The sequence below is a fragment of the Pelodiscus sinensis genome, chromosome 2 (genome assembly GCF_052426305.1).
Source record: "Pelodiscus sinensis isolate ZL-2025 chromosome 2, ASM5242630v1, whole genome shotgun sequence".
NCBI classification, from domain to species: domain Eukaryota; kingdom Metazoa; phylum Chordata; order Testudines; family Trionychidae; genus Pelodiscus; species Pelodiscus sinensis.
Window position 1 is genome coordinate 44,877,070 of NC_143053.1, and position 21,737 is coordinate 44,898,806.

A 21,737-nucleotide genomic window follows, 5' to 3' on the forward strand; every position below is an offset into this window, starting at 1 on the left:
GGGAGATGGTGTCTGGGGAATGCTCAGAAATCCCCTTCAGAATCTCCACCTACCTTCTCACCCTCCTCTAATTAAACCTGTCTTTCCTCAAGTACCAGCATTCAAGGTTAAAAAAATTATACTATTTTTCATTGAAATATAACAGTATTTTAGCTACATTAAGGTTAAATAGGTTTTTGTGGGCTTGCCTGGGAACCTAACTAGCATTTATAACATTGTGTGCACGTGAAAATGTATTCTGAGTTCCAAACAACCAACTTACAAATTAACTTTTGGAACACAACCTGTTTATAATTTGGGGACTTCCTATAATGAGGCAGAGGTCTTCTGGAAAAATAGTACAGGAATATGCAGTTAAATACATATTTAAATGCATGTTCCCAGGGAGTAGCATTAATAGTATTAAAGGATTTTTTTGCACTCCTCAACTTGTTTTTATCACTACTAACATTACCAGTCCTGCTGCGACAGTAGACGTACACGTAGCCTCCTCCCTCCCTGCTGTTTCTGGGGGCAGGAAGGCTTAGGCTGGCTCAGGCCACATGGCCGCTTCCCTTTCCACTGTTCTGGGGCTGGGAAGTCTGGAGCCACATGGCCTCCTCCCTCGCCACTGCTCCTGGGGTGGGAGGATTGGGGCTGTGCATCCTCTTCCCTTCCCACTGCTCTGGGGATGCTGGAGCATGCGCACTTTTTCCTTCCCCTTGGTGGCGGGGGAGGGCGTGCATGTGGCCTCCTTCCTCCCCATTGCTCCTGGGGCTGAGGAGGCCTGGACCAGCTTGGGCTGTGGGTCCTCATCCCTCCCTTCTGCTTCCAGGGAGGCTTAGGTCAGCTCGGGCAATATGGCCTCTTCCCTCCCCACCACTCCTGGGGGCGTGAGGTTTGGGGCTGTGCATCTTCTTCCCTCCCTGCTGCTCCAGGGATGCTGGGGTGCACACACTCTTCCCTTCCCTGTGTTGGGGGTTGGGCTTCAGCGGCATCTTCTAAATGGAACTCACAACCCCACAAGTTCTGCACAGATTAAAAACTGGGCAAATTGAATTTCTGTCTCAGCTAAGCATTTGGAGGCTTGTTCTTCAGTGTGTCTGACATGAAGAGACAGATCACAGCTGCAGATAACCACCCTTAAAGTCTAAATAAAATGTCAAAAGTGACAAGCGAAGAAACCAAGGTGACATACTATTTTGCTTTGGACATGCAATCTTCTGTAACACAACTGCCATAAACAGCTGCTTGAGAAATCTAAATACATTTGGCACTAAATACCCAGTGTAACTATCAAATGAGGTGCTCTGTGAACAAGCTTTTCTTTATAAATATCATTTTTGACTGTAGCATAATCACTTAACAGTGAATCCAGCTGATCCCCAATTCCACTGTTGCAAAGCCCCTTTGAAGTGTCGGAACAGCACCTCCCCTTTGAAATGCTATGGTGGTATTTCAGTGGGTTTGTGCTGCAATGGAGTCCGGGATCATCTGGAGCTCCAGCTGATCCCCTGCTCCATGCTGCAAAGCCCCTTTGAAGTACTGTTCCTACCAAAATTAGAGCCTAGGAGACCTGTTGCCAGTAAGTTACTTCATCAGTTAGAGGCGCCAATATGGGATATATATATACATATGCAGGGGAGCTATATTGTTCTCTGGAGCTCCAAGACAATCCCTGTGGTTAAAGTACATAAATATATGCACCTAAGCGTGGGGCCTATGGTGCATCCAAATGTTTTTCTCCAATTGAGATATTGACAGGTGTACGTACTCAGTAAAAGGGAGCTATGGTGAACTCGAGATGTGCAAAAGGCACAGAAAGGTATGGATCACATGGCAGAAGGGAGCAACCAAAACAGTTCCCCTTCTCTGTGTTTGTCTTCTCCACTTGGAAAGTAAGCACTTTAGCTCAGAAACTATCTAACTATACTCAAACAATACTTATCCCAAGGGAGTCCAATCTCATTTCTGTTCTCTACAAGGGACAACTTCATACAACTAAGGTATGTCTACACTGGCAGCTTCTTGCGGAAGAACAGCCGTTCTTCCACAAAAACTTGCTGGCTGTCTACACTGCATGAGCGTTCTTCCAGAAGTAAATTTACAATAGCGCATTGTAAAACAAGGCTTCTTCCAGAAGAGTTATTCCTCTCCCCATGAGGAATAAGCCCTCTTGCACAAGAGCTCTTCCACAAGAGAGCAGTGTAGACAGGCAACGTGAATTTCTTGCGCAAGAAGTCCCTATGGTGAAAATGGCCATCAAAGCTTTCTTGTGGAAGAGAGAGTCTACAGTGGCATGGATGCTCTTGCGCAAAAACACATCTCTTGCACAAAAACACATGCCAGTGTAGACGCTCTCTTGTGGAAGAGTTTTTGCACAAGAACTCTTCTGCAAAAGAGTTCTTGTGCAAGAAGCTACTAGTGTAGACGTAGCCCTATAGTTTCCACAAAGGAAATGGGAAACCCCCTCAGGGTTGAGAGAGGGTTAAAGGCTAGTTGAACTATTCATTCTATCTGAGTGGTAATTAGTTAGTTACCTGTCAGACAAAAGGTACCTATACACTGCAATAAAACACCCATGGTCAGCAGACCCTGGCCATCTAGCCCAAGCTGGTGAGGCTTGGTCTGGCGGGCTATAAAATTGTAGTTTACTTGTGTGGGCTCAGGCTGAAGCACTGAAGCCACAAGAAATGGGAGAAGTCAGGAAATGGTGGGGCCTAGAGGCTATGTGGATTCTGTAGGACTTTGGACTGCACCTTACCAAGGAGGGGTTTGGACGATACGCGTCTCAGCCAGAGGTCATAGAAAATGGAAAACCCCTGCAATTTTGCACCTGGTCACATGAGCATGAATGCGTGATGAGTACACCTGATTACAGGCAGATTTTCAGTAGTGGGGAGAAACTTCCTCATGTGAAGCTAGGCGATGGAAAACTTGTTATGATAATGGCCACTATCCAGCACACCATGGAGAAAAATATATGAAAGCCCCTGACCTAAAGTAAGAGCTCCTCCTAGTTAGCTCCCACATATACAGTATGAAGTAGCTAGTAAGTAAGGCTAGCACTACCATTTCTGACTAATTGTGTTGTGAAGGATATAAGAACTACTATATTTCTATGGTCCTAATGTAGTAAAACTTATCTGAACAGTGCAATTCCATTTCAATTTGCATATTGGGGAAATAGTTTTTGAAAAGCGCCATCCATAGGTGTCTGGTGGCTTAGGCAGGGGAAGGCTTTGCCTTCTCAAACCACCAGGCACAGCCACGCCCATATTCTACCCCCAGAATGCCCACTGTAGGTGTTCTGGGGGCAAAGTGTTGCTGTCCCCAGCACCCATCCTTTCCATGCTCCTGGCCAGGGAGGCTGGAACCATGAGACCTCCTCCCCTTCCGTGGTGCTCTGGGAGGTGTGCTGTGCCCCCTCGCCTCTCTTTCCCTCCCTGGTGCTCTGGGAAGGCTGGGGAGTGCTCAGCACGCAGCCCTGTCTTCTCCCCTCTCCATGGGGGTGGGGCTGTAGATGTAGGCTTACATCTTTAAATTTTGTTTCTCAGCACTTCAAAAAATGTAAAAAGGAGGATTATGAAGCACTGAAAAAGGATAAAGCACAAAGCAACAATTACCCACCTCAGCCTTTAAGCTGCAGCTCTTAACCTTTCTCAGCTTTAGGCCCCCCTGGGATAAGGAGGCAGCATTCACTGTCATACAGGGTATCTAAAGATAGGGAGCCTTGCTTGGGTGGAAGCCAGCAGCTTATGAATGCAGAAAAGTGAGCCAGCTGCCACAATGATCTTAAAAGCTTTCATTGAAAAGCTGGGGTTCCTAAATTAATGTTAAATGAGTTAATTGGGCTAAAGAACAAGATGGAAGAGAATGAAACTACTGACACGTGTCTGTAGCCCTGAAGAGCATTAATCTATATGGTACAGTGTATGAAATTTTAAAAATCCTAACTAAACACGTCTTTCTGCTTTATAACCAAAGTTATTTAGGCTCCTGCTAATTTCAGTGAGTTTTGCTTAAGTGCTATTGAAAATCCCATTAGATGCTTATCTGTATCTTTAGGCATCTAAATACCTTTGAAAATCTGGCCATGTCAAGTTCAGACCACGTTCACTTTTATGGCGGAACTGAATGTAACTTGAAATCCAGCTTAAATACAGGCCCATAATTAGACCTGACCCATCCTTTGAGTCTGCTATGCAATTTGCCCTTGCAGAGGCAATCAACATGACTTCTTGGCCATCCAGATTAGGGACTGTGTGTGCTAAAACACACTTCCATATCCCAGCTCGGCATGAGGTTTGTACTAAATTGGCCTGCCTCTTTTCATTCATTTGTTGGAGAGGCATTCTGGGCATAGAATTATCATGGATTCAAATGTGGCATGGACAGCTTCAGTGATTTGAAATTATTTTCTTTGTCTCTTATTTTTTCTTGATTTTACTCAATGGGAAGCTGGCTGGGATGCAAAGATATGAAAGAAAAAATGTGAAGTGTGAAGAATTGCAGACAGCACATCAACTGAAAATACATTGATGAAGAATGCAGAGGAGATGTCAAGTAATGAATCTGAATGTGCTACAGAATAATAATTTTTGGTCTTACATTAAAGGCACTAGAAATAAAAAAGATACAGATCCTTAACCAGCCTGGCAAATGCACTGTTATTTAGTAGAGTGGAGTTCTGGATATATCAAGAACTAGTATGCTCATTTCACAAGCATAAGCAGACCCAAGATCACACAATATGTCAGAGACTTAGCTGGAAAGAGAACTCAAAAGCTCTGGCTCCTACTCCCCTACTAGAATAATAGTTTTCTTGTAGAATGATTTATAGATTTTCAGGCTTTAAGTAAGTAAAATCCATGTATTCATTGTAGCAGAATTTTTGGAATCCTTTGTGTTTCTTTCCTAGCCATGAGCGCTCTGCGGCTGACCTCCCAGTCATCTGCTGTGTATCATATATCCCTCTCTTTAATGACTGTCCTCTACTATGATGTCCAGCTGCTATTCCTTCCTTTATAACTTTGAGATTATTTCTATCTCTATATCTGATGTGAACAAAGCATGTAAGTTTGTGCCTATTGCTTTCTGATATCAGGATCTGTTTCTCTTCACAAATATTTCTACTATAAGCATTCCTTCGACTTTTCTGCCCAGCAGATACTCAACAATCTTCGCCAGCACCACATCTCAAAAGCTTCAATTTTCTTCCTGATAGCAACACAATTTTCCTATGTTTTACATCCAAAAATTGCTATGGACAAAATTAAGCTTTTCACCAATGAAACGTTCATATGTTTTTGAGATGATGTGGTTTTTCCAAATTTCTGTAGAATAGATTTGTAGACATACATCTTGTAGGAAGTGAATAAAATTGCCTATAGCTTGATTTGAGTGCAAGGTTAACCTGTAAATAACAAAGTGTGACAGACTGTGCACTGGAGATAGTGTTTTCAGGCTATTTGAGATAAGTGGGAATAAGCTGAACTGATGAACTTGAAATATAGATGAGGTGAAAACATAAGTGATGAATTCCTCACACAGTCTGCAAAGCAGTTGGTCCTTACGTGATCCATACAATGTTTAAACCAAATAAATTCAAGTGGCATGGATGCTAGTAGCATGTGATGTGATTTGGAATTACACTATCACCTTGTATCTAAACATCCTGGGCCTGGCCAGCATAGGCTGAGAGCTGGTTCATGACTAATAAAAGGAACCTGAAAGATGAGCTGGTGTCAAATTGAATTTGGAGCTCAAAGAATGGGATGAAGTGTTACTCTTGAAGGGATGAGAGGCTCCGGATAAACCAAGCGTAAAAGGTTTCAGAAAGAGTCCCAGCAAGACTATAGCTGAAAAATCCATTCCTATTCTTCCTGTTTCTAAGAAACCCCCTTGTTTACTGGATATGTAATTCAATGAATCTACTGCCTCTTGGGCTTGACCATTAATTATGATGTCTGCTTGCAATTTATTTTTGTTCAGTGTGTCAACATATACATATTTCATTTCCCCTCATTCAGAGATAAGCCATATTCCTCACTAGCTGTTCTTACAAAGTACATTTCTTGAATTGCATCTTGGCCTCTGGATGTCTGAGGTCAGTTAAAAGATGTCCATCAGTGGAAATCCCAGCAACTTCCACTTTGCCAAAACCTTCCAGGGTTAGCCTCACAATATACGTGACCAACAGGGGCAGTGAGTGGCTTCTCACTGGGCAGGGTGTGACAATAAGGTTTATTCTGTCCTCAAGCCTTTAGGCTGTCTACATTGGCACCCTTTTCCGGAAAAGGGATGCTAATGAGACACTTCGGAATTGCAAATGCCGCGGGGGATTTAAATATCCCCTGCGGCATTTGCATGAACATGGCTGCCGCTTTTTTCCGGCTCGGGGTTTTGCCGGAGAAAAGCGCCAGTCTAGACGGGATCTTGCGGAAAATAAACCCTTTTCCGGAAGATCCCTTGATCCTACTTGAAAGTAGGAATAAGGGATCTTCCGGGAAAGGGTTTATTTTCCACAAGATCCCGTCTAGACTGGCGCTTTTCTCCGGCAAAACCCCGAGCCGGAAAAAAGCGGCAGCCATGTTCATGCAAATGCCGCAGGGGATATTTAAATCCCCCGCGGCATTTGCAATTCCGAAGTGTCTCATTAGCATCCCTTTTCCGGAAAAGGGTGCCAATGTAGACATAGCCTTACAGTATATAAACAGAATCTAGGTCCTATGGGACCACTATAATCATGAGATCTGACCTCCTGCATTCCATCGGCCATACGAAGTCACCGAGTGATTCGTGCATCTAGTGCCCACTGTTAAAGTTAGGAATTTGTCTGAGTGCTTCAGACACATTTTACTTGTAAATCACTATCATCACAACTATGATTTAGCACAAGCCACAGCCCCACAGAAGTTTCTCGTGTAAAAATCAATGTTTTGCATGCAATTGATCTGTAAATAAAAAAAAAACCCTTTAAACATGGAAATGGAATTCAGCTCTCTGGAGAATGAAATCTAGGGGAACTTATTACAAGATATTTGATCATAACAGTGATAGAATTGTACCATTGTTAAGCTCATTTACTCTATGTAAATTGCATGACATGAATTATGAATGAAAACTTAGTGTATGCATTATGAGTCAATCATGAAATAGTGTTGAACAGCAGCTGGGGGAGCATCAGAGCCTGGGGGAGCTGCAAGTTATCAATCACTCTGGATTTTTTCCTTATATTAAAATTATCTGAGTCCTTTGGCAGTATACTTTTGATAAACCATTGTTTGCACTATGTTGGAATTAGGGTAAAATCAGGATGTCCTTGCAGTCCATGTGACTGACTTCATTGGAGCCAGGATTTCACCCACTCTACTAAAGTTTAAGGTAATTCTGAATGCAGGAGAGTATATGAAATTATCAAACAAGATATGAGAACATAAGAATGGCCATACTGGGTCAGACCAAAGGTCCATTTAGCCCAGTAGCCTGTCTTCCAACAGTGGCCAATGGCAGGTGCCTAAGAGTATGTCTATACTGCAGTATTTTTACAGAATAACAGCCGTTACTCTGGAAAAACAATACTTGCCTCCACACACTGCAATTGCGTTACTTTGACAAAAAGTCAAAATAATGGAGGGCTTTTTCTGATGGCATTTGACGGGGCGGTCCAGCCCCGCACTGGCCAACGAGGAAGCCAGCTGGCCGGCTGGGCTGTGCTAGCCCCTCCCCCGCAGCAGTGCTGGGCATGCTCCAACTTCAGGCCGGGTATAAAGGCCAGAGAAACAGCTCAGTTAGGGCTGGCCGCCGGGGAGGGAGGAACTCCTGCCCAACCTCCAGAGCCACAGCCAGACCTGCCACCGGAGCAAGAGCCGCTGGGACTGCCGCCGTTGCCGCTACCAGCCCCAAGCTGAGCCTGCTCGCAACGCCGACCCCGGAGGGCCACCTGCCCCGCCGAGGTGGACAACCCCTTCGCTGCTGCCCCAGATGCCAGACCTGCCAACATCACGGCCGCTGCCAGCCCAGTGTCTGCAGGTGGGGTCTCCGTCAGCTATGGGGCTGGGGTAGGAAGCAACCCAGGGCAAGGGGCAGGGAACCCCCCCCACCCCCCGGTGGGCTTGGTGCATTTCGGGGAGGACTCCCCACTGAGCCAGTGGTGGGAACCACCCACCCCTAATAGGGCCCTAGGTTGGGGCCTGGTGGAGAGGGAGGGCCCGGACCCCCCTACCCCATCCACCCAGAGCATGGACTAGGCCTCAGGGCCTGCGTTTGTGCTGGACTAGGACGCAGGGCCTGCTTTGAACTTGAACTAGGCCTCAGGGCCTGCGGTTGGGCGGAACTAGGCCTCCGGGCCTGGGAGCGTACTGCCCGACACCAGGGCCGAGCAGTGCGGGGTGGGGGAGCCCCCACAACATGGCAGTATACCTCACTCTACAAGGTACAGTGCCTTTTCCAAAAAAAGCTGTTTTGGAAAAGGTATGTGTGGACATGGAAGAGGGCATTCTATCGAAAAAAGAGGCCTTCGGGAAATAACGCAGGTTCCCTGCTGGCCACTTCATCCATACTCATCCCAACTCTTTAGTTCCTGTCTCCTGGTAGCTCTTAAAGCTGCAGGCACCTGGGACAAGGCTTGTGGCAGGAAGCTGGCCCTGGGAACTGCACCTCACCTCGTGCAGGTGACACTTCCACACTTCTGGGCACCCATGGCCCAGTCTCAAGTCCCCCAAGACCCTCCTGCCCATCCCAGGGAGCATACATAGGGTTCCCAGAAGCCTGCCAAGGGCAGAAAAAGATGTGCACCATCCTGGTCTGGAGCAGAGATCCTGGCCCTCCTAGAGGTATGGGGTGAAGAGGAAACCTCCAGGCTATCCGCTCCAGACACAGGAACGCTGACATCTACGGCCGGATGGCCAAGGCCCTGGCCACAAGGGGCTACCACCCCAGGACTCTGTAGCAGGTGCAGAGCTAGGTCAAAGAGCTCTGGCAGGGATATGCCAGGGCCAAGGAATGCAGCTTTTGCTCTGGGGCAGAACACCACTCTTGCCCCTGCTTCAATGAGCTCCACCACATCCTGAGGGGCAATGCAGCCCGTTCCCCACTCCTGGTTGTGGACTCGGGGATAGAGATACCTGTCGTTGCCTGCCCAGGGGTCTCAGCCCACGAGGAGGAGGATGACCAGCTGGAGGAGGAGGAAGAGACAGCCAGCACTGTCACCATCAGCCTGGAGCCAGTACCCCAGGGCCTGGATGTCTTCCAGGCATACTCCAAGGCCAGGGAGGGATCATCAGGTGAGTGCTCTTAGTTTTTCACACACATAGGGTGAGGGTGGTGGGTGCTGAGAGGCTGGAGTGCAATCGTTGCTTGGCTTTCTTGGCTTGGCCCTCGCGCTGCAGTCCATGTACATGCAGCACCAATCCGTGCCACACAGCCCCAGGAGGCAGCCCCAGAGCAGCCTCAGGCTCCTGCTCACAGTCTCTGGGGAGGCCACATACATTTCTGAACCCCGGGGGGGGGGAAGCCTTCCCACCACCAGCCACCGCTGGAAGGAGGCTAGGGGCAAGAGCACATGCGTGCCCTCACACAGACTGAGGAGTGCTGCACATAGCACATGGGCATACCTGCATGCTCGAGGCATCACCCGCTCCCGGAGACAGCGTTGCCAGGTGCAGGTGTGTGTGCGGCCCCGATGGAAGCCCAGGCTGCTCAAGGCCCCTCTTCTGCCCATGGGATCCCAGTGTAGCTGGACACTTCTCTTGCCTGCCCATCCATTGGATGGGGGAGGCGGAAAGCATGGTCCCCTGGGCACCTCTGGGTCCCTGTGAGGCAAGGCCCGCTGTTCAGACCACACATGGCCTCGCTCCTGGAACATCACCATCCTCTGCCCTGAGAACTGTTGCTCACAGAGGAGGGCAAGCTCACAGTGGAGGGGAAGGCCTCAAGGACACTGTGTGAATGGTTGACTGAGTACCTCTCTCTATCCTCCACAGCCAGACTAGCCATGACTGAGGGGTGATCACCAACAGGCGAACCAGACACCTGACCCCAGGGATCTGGAGGGACCAGGAGCACACGACCATCCTCCAGGACATGCAGCAGACCCTGGCCCAGAATGTCTATCATCCCAGACTATGGCAGGCCTAAATGTGGACCAAGCTGGTGCTGCAGGGCCACATGTGTGCCAGCCTCTGGGAGATTATGGTATACTCAGCTCCTGCTCCTGTCCCTGTTCCCCTGCCATTCCTGACCCCGCTCCAGCTGCCCTCCTGCCTATCCCCCTGTTCTCCCTGGACCCCTCCCACTCCCGAGGTCCCCAGACTCAAGGTGGAACTTCCAGCTGCACCACACACCACTCTCAGCCCCAGCTCTGAGCCTCACCTCCCCCTTCCAAGGTTCTCACCTCCCTCCTGCCTCCCCATATCTAGGTTCTCAGCCCCCCTCTTCCCAGTTACTTTTATTATAAAAAATACAACTTTTTTTTAACACAAAGTGTTGTTTCTATTGAATGTGGAGGGAAGAGGGGAAGGGCGAGGATGTTGTGGGAAAGGGGCAAGGCAGAGGCCCCTATACTGGGGAAAGTTACTGGGGTCCTTCAGAGAAACTCCCTCAGGGCCTCTCGGATGTGCACCTCCACCTGATGGGCCTGGTGGATGGCAGTTCTGCACAGCTGCTGAAAGGCCTGTCCCTCACGGCTGTCCTCTGCTCCTCATCATGGTAGGAAGGCCTCTCCCTTGCTCTCCACAAAGTCGTGGAGAACACAACAGGCCGAGATCACCTAGGGAATGTTGTGCTCCCTCACATCGAGGCGGGTCAGAAGGCACCTGAACCTCACCTTCAAGTGGCTGAAGGTGCATTTGGCCTGGATGCGGCCCCTGCCCACGTAGGCATTGAAATGGTCCCTGCTCAAGTCCACATGGCTGCTGTAGGGCTTCATCAGCCATGGCATGAGGGGGTAGGCTGTGTACCCCACAATGCACAGTGGCCAGGGCTGGCTCGAGCCATTCCTGTGCCTCGGGCAGCAGGCGCACGATTCATAGGTGGCTCCACCCCCAGGCGCATGGAGCATGCGCGGCCCCGCCCCCCTGTGTGCGGCACAGCTGCAATCGGGTGCGTGGCCCAAGCCTGGGTTCATGGCACCTGATGGCAGCTTTAAGGGGTGGGGTGCCATGTGGCCCCCAACCCTGGGTGTGCAACACCCCTTACAGCTGCTATCAGGTGCCCCCATAGATTGGTGCCCCAGGCAGCTGCCCAGCGAACCCCCTGCTTTAATCTGGCCCCGACAGTGGCATCTGCATGTCCCTGACCCTGAAGTCACACTGGGGGAAGAATGTGCCAGCCTGCAGCTTCTGGTAGAATCTGGAGTTTCTAAACACGTGGCTATTGTGCACCCTCTCCGACCACCCGACAAAAATGTCTGTAAACTGTCCATGGTGGTTGACCAGGGCCTGCAGGACCATAGAAAAATAGCCCTTCCTATTAGTGTACTGGGCGGCTCGATGTTCTGGGGCCTGGATGGGGATGTGGGTTCCATCTATGCCCCTTCCCCCTGCAGGTGGGGAAGCCTAGGGCAGCAAATCCAGCCATGATGGGGTCTAGGTCTCCCAGGCGGATGACCCTGCACAGCAGGATGGAGTTGATGGCCCTTACAACCTGCAGAAGGAGACACACAAAACAGAATCAAAGGGGGTGCCTGAGCCCTTGGGAGGTCCCTCATCTCCCAATCCTCCCCCCAACACACACCCCAGGAGCTACTCCTTATGAGGCCGCTGCCCCCTGCAGGGCTGTGGGACTGCAGAACCCCCTGAGGATGGGGCATCCCCCACACCCGCAACCCTCCATTTTCCCTAGGGTCCCCCTTTCCAGTACTCCCTCCCTGCCATGGACTGCAGCTCAAGAGTGCCTTACCTCCATGAGGAGGGCCCCAATGGTGGACTTTCCCACACCGAACTGGTTGCCCACAGACCGGTAACTGCCTGGGGTGGCAAGCTTCCAGACAGCGATGGCAAACCGCTTCTCCAGGGGGGATGGCGGGTTGCATGTAGGTGATCCATCGACAGAGGGCATGGACGAGGCAGGCACACAGCTCCATGAAAGTGGCCTTCCTCATATGGAAGTTATGGAGCCACTGCTGGTCGTCCCACTGCTCCATAACCAGCTGGTCCCACCATTTGGGACCGGTGTCCAGCTTCCAGCCAGAACCTTCTCTCCAAGGGCCTTGCTCCTGCACACAGGCAGAGGGTCTCAATGATGAGCTCAGAGTTGAGTTCTTGCAGGACCATGAAGGCAGCCTGCAGAAACTGCTGCAGAAACTGCAGCATGGCAGTGTGGGGCCATCGCATGCTGAGAGGCAGCATCGGCTCCATGGCCAGGAGTGTGCTGTGGTGTCCAAAGGCAGGGTGACCAGAGCACGAACTCCAAATGCTTTGCTGTCCTTCAGAGAAGTAGGCAAGCAAGCAGAAGAAGCTGAGAAATGGCTGTCCAATGGGGTCCCTTTAAGCACATGTCTCAGATAGCCTTAGGCAACAGCAACCAGAAGCAACTGCTGATCTAATGCCCTGGCTGAACTGGTTCCGGATAGCGTTAAATGTGAGATAGCGTCCAATCCTTTGAAATAGCAAATCGCTATTTCGTTGTGCTTTTTGTGTGTGGGCGCGCTATTTTGAAATAAGCTTTTCTGAAAGATCTCTTCTGGAAAAGCTTATTCCGAAAGAAGCTTGCACTCTAGATGTAGCCTAAGAAGGAATAAACAAAACAGGTGATCATTAAGTGATCCCTCTCCTGTCACTCATTCCCAGCCTTTGACAGAAAGAGTCTAGGAACATTATTTCTACCCATCCTGGCTAATAAGCATTGATGGATCTGTCTTCCATGAATTCATCAAGTTCTTTTTTGTATCCTGTGAAAGTCCTGGTCTTCACAATGTCTTCTGGCAAGGAGTTCCACAGGTGGACAAGTGTTGCATGAAGAAATACTTCCTTTTTTTTGTTTTAAACCTGCTACCTATTAATTTCATTTGGTGACCCCTAGTTCTTATGTGAACAAGTACATCAAATTTCCTTATTCAGTTTGTGCACACCAGTCATATCATGACTTTATTAGACCTCTATCATATCCCCTTAGTCTTCTCTTTTATAAGCTGAAAAGTCCCAGTCTTTTTAATCTCTCTTCATATGGTAGCCATTCCAAGTCTTTAATCATTTTTTGTTATGATGATAGTGATTTTATTTTAAGATTATTTAACAGTCTTTCTAATGCATATTTAAAAAGTTGACTGACAACTGAGTTCCTGAAATTGGAATGCATCATCCATGGAATGGAAATATACCAATGTGGAAATAATCCCATCGGAATGTAAGTTTTAGCAAATTCCAATTAAGTTACTGGCTAAAAGATAATATTTTGAAAAACAAAACCAAACCAGATCTTACAGCATTTTTTTTTAAAAATCAGACAGTAAGTTCGATTAGAGTGAGGGGTATTTGTGTGTCTCTGTGTATGTTTTCTTGGCATTATAATATTTTATATTGTGTCTGCAGGCTTTTTCCACTAGGCATTTGGCATTCAGACTGTGTTCTCTTGATCCTTTGTTTTGGTCTGTGCAGTTGGTTTTTATTGTTTTTTAATTATTTAGTTGCAGTCATTCTTCATCACATGCAAGTCATGTTCCTCTGTAAACAAATAGACGCATCTACATTTAACTGGTCTCTTGTAAGACTTTTTATTGCAGCTATTTATTTTTATTAGATTGCCTTAATTTTGGGGGTAGGATTGTGAATATAAATTTGGGACCCCAGCCTTGAAATGTAACCAGATCCTGGCCATTATTGTGAGTGCAGCAAAGTGGTTTTGGGCATAACTGATTAATTTCATATAAAAGCAGGTAGGAGAATCTTCAGACTAATACCAACATCTTACTACTTCAGACTAATACCAACATTAGAATAGTGGAGATCATACACAATTCCCAACATCTACAAGTTTAATAAGAGTCAATTGTCTAAAGAAACTGGGGGCAAGTGGAGGAACTACTAGGTTGCAAACCACTGTGGATTTCAGTGTGATGGCTGGGGAACTTTAGCATATTATTCGGGATTTACAACTACTTATTATCATGATGACCACACAAGGAGGTTGATATTTTACATATTGGAAAACTAATGCCCAAGAGGTCAGTGACTTTACTGAGGCCTCAGAGTCCGTGTCAAAACTGGGAATTAAAGTGTCTTGGTACAGAGCTATGCATGTAGTCCACTAGACTAGATAACCCCTTATGCCTCTGAGCTGCTCTCAGTTGTGGCCAGAGGTCACAATGGGAGAGGACAGGAGTTAAATGAAGATAGCCATCTGGAAGGAAGCTTGCAGGGTATTCAGTGCCATCTGTGACAGTTCAGCTATAGTGCCACTCTGCTCTGAACTTGTCTGGAGTCAAATAACTGATTATTCAGGTCCTCCAAAGCCCTTGTGTTTAGGAGTGGACTAGATTAGTGAGAATTTCAATCTTACGCATTGTGTTTTCATAACTGTTTGTACACAGACAAAGATTGGGGGCTTTTAAAAAGGCTGAAAGCAGGCTTGCTGCTGGGGAGAAGGAAGGGGACCAATTGCCTCAGAACCCAACAATTCAAATGGGCACATGGCTCTTTGCAGCTGAAGCTGCTACTGCAGGAACATCCGGAGCCCTGGGCCCTTTAAATAATCACTGGAGAGCCACGTGGAGTGCTCTAGGTGGCTCTGAGGGTTTGGTGGGGGCTGGCATGGTGCACTCTGGGTGGCATGGAGGGTTGGCTCTCCCTGTCCCTTCCGCCTGAGGCCCCACCCCTTCCTGGAGCACGGAGCTGCCCCTCCCCAACTTGCCTAGGCACCTGTCAAGGCTGTCAGTGCCCCTGGATAAAAGTATGTTTTGCTTGTAGAGATCGCCCAAATAGGAAGAGACTGGGTGCAGGCCAAAGAAGTGCTCTTCTCCTTATATAGAAGGCAGCCCCCAGAGAGTTACATCACTGTACGGTTGATGTGGGGCCCATACCCTCTCACACCCAAAGAGAAGAAAACAGAAGCCAGCAAGTTTTCCCTTGCTCTGTGAAAGATATGAGGATTCTAAAGGGGAAAAGGGCAGCATGGAGAAGGAGGCCCCTTTCATACGTAGCTGCAGACAGATGAAGCGAGAGTAGAAACACATCAGGTTGCAAGTGCTGTGCAGCATCAGGGCACTGCCCTGTGCTAATTGTGTGGCACTTTGTGACTTAATTTAATGGTGAAGCAGCTCTCCTGCAATTCAAGGATGAACCTCCCGGTGCTGATATCAAGAGGAGGTGTGTTGGCTGAGATGGAGGTTGGGTGCAGAAGGGAGCTTGGGGTAAGGGAGGCAGTTTGCATAAGGGAGGCAGTTGTGACCTGGGGCACTGGACTGGGATGGAGGGAGTTGGATTGTAACCTAGGGCAGGGATTTGGGTTGTGTGCTAGGGCAGAAGGGTACTGTGATCTGGGGCAGCAGATTGGGATGCTGGATCTGGGAAGGGATATGGGTACAGGAGGGAGGCACAGGATTTGGGTATGTGGAGTATGGGGCAGGAGTGGGGGCAGAGGGATGGGGAAGGGAGAGACTCTGGTGCCAGAGACAGGCTCTGGCCAGGAGACTTACCAACCAGTAGCCTTCCTGAATCAGCCTACCTGCCTGCCAGTGTTCCCTCTAAGCTGCACAGCACAGCTTCACAGGTGATTAATCAGCCCCGCCAGTGAGTCAGCTCTGTGCACCAAACCCTGAGCCTGTGACTGGGAGGGGCTGATTAATCACCTGTGAAGCTGTGCAGTCCCGCAGCTTAGAGGGAACACTGCTGCTTACCCTTCCCCCAGATAGGCAACAGCCTTGTGCTCTGGAGCCCCTTGTGCTTCATGTTTGCCTGTTATTGAAACAGGCAGCTCCAGCCAATGGGATTGTGCGGGGGGTGGGCGCAGCTCCTAAAGCTTTTCTCCCTCCCCTCTGGACTCACAGTTTTTAAAGAAAAACTACCCTTCAGCCGCGTTTCTAAGTGGCGTGTGGATGGGGAGAGGCAAGCTCGGCTCTCCACAGCATCCACGAGCCAGATCAAATGGCTTCTATTTTGCCCAAGCCTGACTTGCAGAATAGTACTACATTTGAGCTAGAGATGTGAGTCCCAGCTCATGTAGCTGTACCAGCACTAGCTCTGCCTGAGTTGGCACACTAAACATATCTGTATAGCTGGGGTACCATGGGTAGCATGTTGGACTAGCTGGCTGAATACAAAGCCAGGAGTCCAGGAAAATACATAGTTTGGCAGCTAGTGCAAGTCGCTGTCCAGGCAGATGGTTACACTGCTGTTTTTAGCATAATAGCTGAAATGGCATCAGCTCCAGAAAGTGTATGCAAGCTGGAAGTAACACCATCCAGATCAAATGTAGACATGGCATGAAAACAGGACAAACATTTATTCAGCTAAAGAACTGAAGTATATTACACATGTTGGCATTCAGGGGTTGAGCAAACATTGACACAAGTATGGTTTGAGCTTCAGATTTGTGTACTCAAGTTAATATAACTAAAGTGGTTGAATTATTTCTTTAGAATCAGGATGTTGTTTCCCAGGAGTTTCTCCTTGATCTTGGGAGATTAAGGCTGTTCTATGATATGTCCATGTTTGTAAATTTCTGAAACAAATTGCCTTTAGGCTGACATACCGTTGTACTATGGTGGATTAATCAGGTTTGTTATTGACTGGGAATTACATCCCTCCTGTTTCAATTTACAGAGTACAGACAATGAGTTTGGGGGTAATACTACTCTGATGCTAGTGTGTAGGGGGGAGGTTTCTATCACAGAACCAGCTGGTTCCACTGTGGATTGGGGTTGGGTGAGGTAGGGTTCCAAAGGATCAGCAGTTTATTTCTGTTTATTTTAGATACTTATATGGTCCCCGTTACCACATGTATGTATCCTCACAACACCCCTGTGAGGTAGGGAAGTGCTATTGGCCTCATTTTACAGATATGAAACTGAGGTGCAGAGATACTAAAAGTTACTGAAAGCAGGGGACTTGATTAGATGTCCTCTTGGGGTCCCTTCCATTCCTAGGATTCTATGATTCCTCCCCCCCCCCTCCCCCACACACACACACCATGCAGGAATTCTGTGATGGAACAAGGAGTTGAACTTGGGTTAAAACTAGAGCCTGAGCCTGCACATACTTACACTTGTATTTACAAACCATCTAATTTCCCTTGTGATGGTTTCCTCATAATGCAGTGGAACAGCATGTATGTGTCAGGGCTTCTAGTATTTCATTCTACATAATGGAAAATCATCAGTCCATGCTAATGTACCAAGAGGATTTTGTATTATATTTACACACACAAATTGCATTCAGGGCATTTATCCTGCCTTCTGACACATAACAGACAAACAAATATCTTAAAAACGTGGGAGGAAAGCAAACTTGACTCGAGGAAATATATTTATTGTATATTAAAATAAATTTAAAAATAGTGGCAATGGAGCTATTAGTAATATTGAAATGGAATTTGTAAAACACAGTTAGTAATGCATATGTATCCAATCAACAAAGATGCTAGTCTCAAATGCCTCAGCCAAATTTTGCTTTTGGATGCATATTTAAACAAACAATTGGTAAATTACCTTTTAACATTAGTTGGCATTCAAACAGGCAATCAGTTTTACTTGCTACATTCCAAGGCCTGCAATAAAATCCACAGACAGACCCTTGTACCTGCGCCATAGTTTCATCAACTGCAGTGAGATTCCATTTAAGCACAAGCGTTAGCCCACACAGATCAAATTACAAGATCAGAACAGAAAATCACATGCATCAAACATCATGGCTGTGTCTAGACTGGAAAGTTTTTCCGGAAAATCAGCAGCTTTTCCGGAAAAACTTGCCAGCTGTCTACACTGGCCACTTGAATTTCCGGAAAAGCACTGACGATCTTATGTAAAATCATCAGTGCTTTTCCAGAAAAACTATGCTGCTCCCGTTCGGGCAAAAGTCGTTTTCCGAAAGACTTTTGCCCAAAAGGGCCAGTGTAGACAGCACAGTACTGTTTTCCGCAAAAAAGCCCCGATCGCGAAAATAGCGATCGGGGCTTTTTTGCAGAAAAGCGCGTCTAGATTGGCCACGGATGCTTTTCCGCAAAAAGTGCTTTTGCGGAAAATCATCCTGCCAATCTAGACGCACTTTTCCGAAAAAACTTTTCCGTTAAAAGCATTTTCGGAAATTCATGCCAGTGTAGACGTAGCCCATGTGTATGACTTCCAGTGTAACATCTACTGCACAAATGAAAATCAGTTTTCATATGATTATGTTCAGTGCACCATGATTTATTAAGCATTAAAACACATGGGTTTGATAGATTTTTTTGAAGAGGAAAAAAAGTCATAATGACGGGTCTTACCATTTTTGTCTGCTCTTCTTAATATCTAAATAAAAAGAGAAAGGAATCATTTTCTGTATATACTGTATGAAATTGCAGATTTTAACTAATGAGCATTTACTTTTTTTTATTCTGCCATCATGTTTTTGCAGTGCAGTAGCAAGAGGGGCCCCCAGTTTGTTTTTGTTCCTCTCTCACACTGAGCTTTACTGACAAATGCTGGGCACATCTACAAGGTTGGACATATATATCACTGGAGTTATACAATGCACTTGACAGCAATTAAAATATCTAAACCTGAAACAGGAAAATAAAATCTTTGCTCTGAAGTGGTTATAATCTCATGAACAAGCGAACTTACACTGAAATAACTCAGTTTTAATTTGTGATTTCAGTTCAAGTCTATATGTGAACACTCATTTCAGAACACAAGTATTCTACGTCAATTTATCTTGATTTGGTACCGGTAAGCTAAAAAGAATGCAGACTTGCACCAAAATTACTAGAGCTATGAATTAAAAAGCAATTTAATCATTTTGGTGTAAGTTGGACAGGGTATGAATGTTACAGTGCAATCAGTGCAGGAACCATATTGCTCAAGATCATCTCATCTAAAGAAGGGGATTTTGCCCACAAAAGCTCATTATACTCATATAAGTCTCTAATGTGCTACAGGACTACCTTTTGTTCTGGGGTATATCTACACAGAAACATTATTTCGAAATAACTAGTGTTATTTCAAAATAACTCAGTCCACATCTACACAGCAGGCAGTTATTTTGAAATAATGTTGAAATACTGTCAAGCTGGAGGACTTCTTACTCTGACTCCTGTAACACTTATTGTATGAGGAATAAGGGAAGTCGGAGGAAGAGTGCTCTATTTCGAAGTAAGTGCTGTGTGGACTCTCCCAATTTCAAAATAAGCTACGCAATTGATGTAGCTCAATTTGCGTAGCTTATTTCGAGTTAAATCCTGCTGTGTAGACACACCCTTACGGTATGTCTAGACAATTTTTATTTCAGGAGAAGGATGCAAATACCGCAGCACATTTGCATACTTCCTCTGCTTTTTTTTTCGGAAGACGCTCTTGCGGTATTTACCCGTGTCTATACATGGCTGAATTTTGAAATAAATCCCTATTTTGAAAGACCCCTTATTCCTTGAGGTTCATAGGGGTCTTTCGAAATAGGGGTTTATTTCTAAATTCATCCACGTGTAGATATAGGTAAATACTGGAAGAGTATTTTCCGAAAAAAAAGTGGAGGAAGTATGCAAATGTGCCATGGTATTTGCATCCTTCTCCTGAAATAAAAACTGTATGTAGACATAACCTCACAGACTAACACAGCTACCCCTCTGAGACTGTGTAATGCAATGGGTAGATCTTGGAGCCTCTGACAGGTGATCCTGACTGGTTTGGCCAAGAGGTATGAAGTGCTGATATTTCAGCTGCCCCTACCCCCACTGCTGCTCATCTCTTGCCCTTTGCCTTGGAGCTGCCTCTCCCCCTGTGGAGCCTCCTGTTTTCTGGGCAGGGGAGGGAAGGAAAGGAGGGGTGCTGATGTCAAGGTGCCCCCTCCCACTCTATCCTTTCTCCACAGAGCAGAGAGGGGGTACAACAGGACTTGGGATGGAATTTGCTAGCTGCTTTAGGGAGTGCTTCAGAGTCAGGGCAGGAGTGAGCCCTGCCTTAGCCCCACTGTTCCACCAACCAGGAGCCCCCAGTTGTGCTCAGCTGGAGCCCACATCCCGAAACCCTACCCTAGTCGTGAACCCCCCTCTTGCATCCCAAACCCCGATCACTCCTTCATCCAAATGCTGTCCCAGAACCTGCACCTAGAACCACTCCTACATCCCAACTGCCTGCCCCAAGAGCAGCTCAGAGCCCCTCTCACACTCCAGATTCCTTAATCCAAGACCAGAGCCTGCACCCCAATGCACTGCCCCAGCCTGATGAAAGTGAGTGAGGATGGGCAAAAGAGGGAGGATGGAGTGAGCAGGGGCAGAGCCTCAGAGAAGTGGTGGACAGGAGGTGGGGCAAGGGTATTTATATTTGAGGTAGGTCTTGGATAGCACTTAAATTCAAAAAGTGTTCTGCTTTAAAAGATTGGAGACCACTGGTGTAATGGAATGTTCAATTGTGTTATATTTTCAGCCATTAGGTGGCACTGTGTAAAATACTTCACAAACAGAGGATTCAGAGGGGTAGCTGAGTTAGTCTGTGAACACTACGGTCATCTGAAGAAGTGGGCTGTGCCCACGAAAGCTCATGATACCATCTAAATGTTTTGTTAGTTTTTAAAGTGCTACCAGACTATTTGTTGTTTTTTAAGTTTATCACAAACAGAGCTCAGGCATACCTGGCAGAACATGAAAGGATCAAATGTGAACATATCTGGTATGTAAAAGCAAACTCTGTAGCCAGTCTGTATTTGGTATAGAAAAACATGACAAGGTGTCAGGAGTAAAGTAAGAACATAAACAGAAGGAAAACAGCAACAAAGGTTGCAGGATCTCTTCAACATGCCTCTTGTCAGTACCCAAGGGAACTTCTGTTTTGACAAACCTTGGGAATGAACAGACTGAAAACCATGTTTGCAAGATTTTGCATTGCAACCAAGTTGCCCAGAGAAACTAGAGATACATCGATATTATCTTTAATTTATGCTATGGGGAAGCAGGCAGAGCATATCCTTAAATCATTTGACTTTAGTGAATACAATCATGAAGGTGACTATGAAAAGATTCTGGCTATGTCTGATAAATACTTTATACCTCAGAGAATCACGTTTTAGGAAAGAGCATGTTTTCACCAAATAATTCAAGAATCAGGGGAAAATGTTGAATGTTTTATAAGAACTCTGCATGCATTAGATTGTGATTTCGGGTAATGGGAAACATGAAACTACGTTTACACTGCCCAGTCTTGCACAAGAACATATTCAAATGAGGCGCAGAGATGAATATCGCCATGTCTTATTTGCATACATAATGAGCCACCATTTGCACAAGGGGCTTTTGTGCAAGAGCCATTCTGCCATTTATTTTCAGGCAGAACAGCTCTTGTGCAAGATGGAGTTTTTGCGCAAGAAGGAGCAGTGTAGACTACTCCTTCTTGTGCAAAAGCCCCCTGCGCAAAATGGTGGCTCGTTAGGTATGCAAATGAGGCACCATGATATTCATCACCGCGCCTCATTTGCATACGTTCTTGTGCAAGATTGGGCAATGTAGACATAGCCTGAGTATTTAATAATTATAAAAACCCTGAGGCAAGGAAAGAGAACTCCCAGGCATAGAGGGGCAAATTTCAGCTTACTTCTTCACAAGAAGTGGAAAAAAGTCATATAGCAAGATCATAT

The 21,737-nt window shown here is 46.7% G+C and overlaps 2 protein-coding genes and 1 long non-coding RNA gene across 6 annotated transcripts in view; 2 read left to right on the plus strand and 1 right to left on the minus strand.

Moving 5' to 3' along the window:
• C2H8orf88 (chromosome 2 C8orf88 homolog) overlaps window positions 1–4,627 on the plus strand; it is a 127,316-nt gene extending 122,689 nt beyond the window's left edge. For all 3 annotated transcript variants that reach the window (XM_075920416.2, XM_075920413.2, XM_075920412.2), the window contains one exon: window positions 4,441–4,627. In XM_075920416.2, the coding sequence (XP_075776531.1) occupies window positions 4,441–4,463 (23 nt within the window). In that variant the 3' untranslated portion in view covers window positions 4,464–4,627. The remainder of the gene's footprint in view (window positions 1–4,440) is intronic.
• Window positions 1–21,737, minus strand: part of NECAB1 (N-terminal EF-hand calcium binding protein 1) — a 114,075-nt gene that overhangs the window by 85,102 nt on the left and 7,236 nt on the right. For both annotated transcript variants that reach the window (XM_006127493.5, XM_014575687.4), the window contains exon 2: window positions 18,397–18,421. In XM_006127493.5, the coding sequence (XP_006127555.1) occupies window positions 18,397–18,421 (25 nt within the window). The remainder of the gene's footprint in view (window positions 1–18,396; window positions 18,422–21,737) is intronic.
• On the plus strand, window positions 7,774–10,455 carry LOC142826707 (uncharacterized). The gene is made up of 3 exons (XR_012900914.2): window positions 7,774–8,013; window positions 9,126–9,266; window positions 9,966–10,455. It is a non-coding gene; the product is annotated as an uncharacterized LOC142826707 (long non-coding RNA).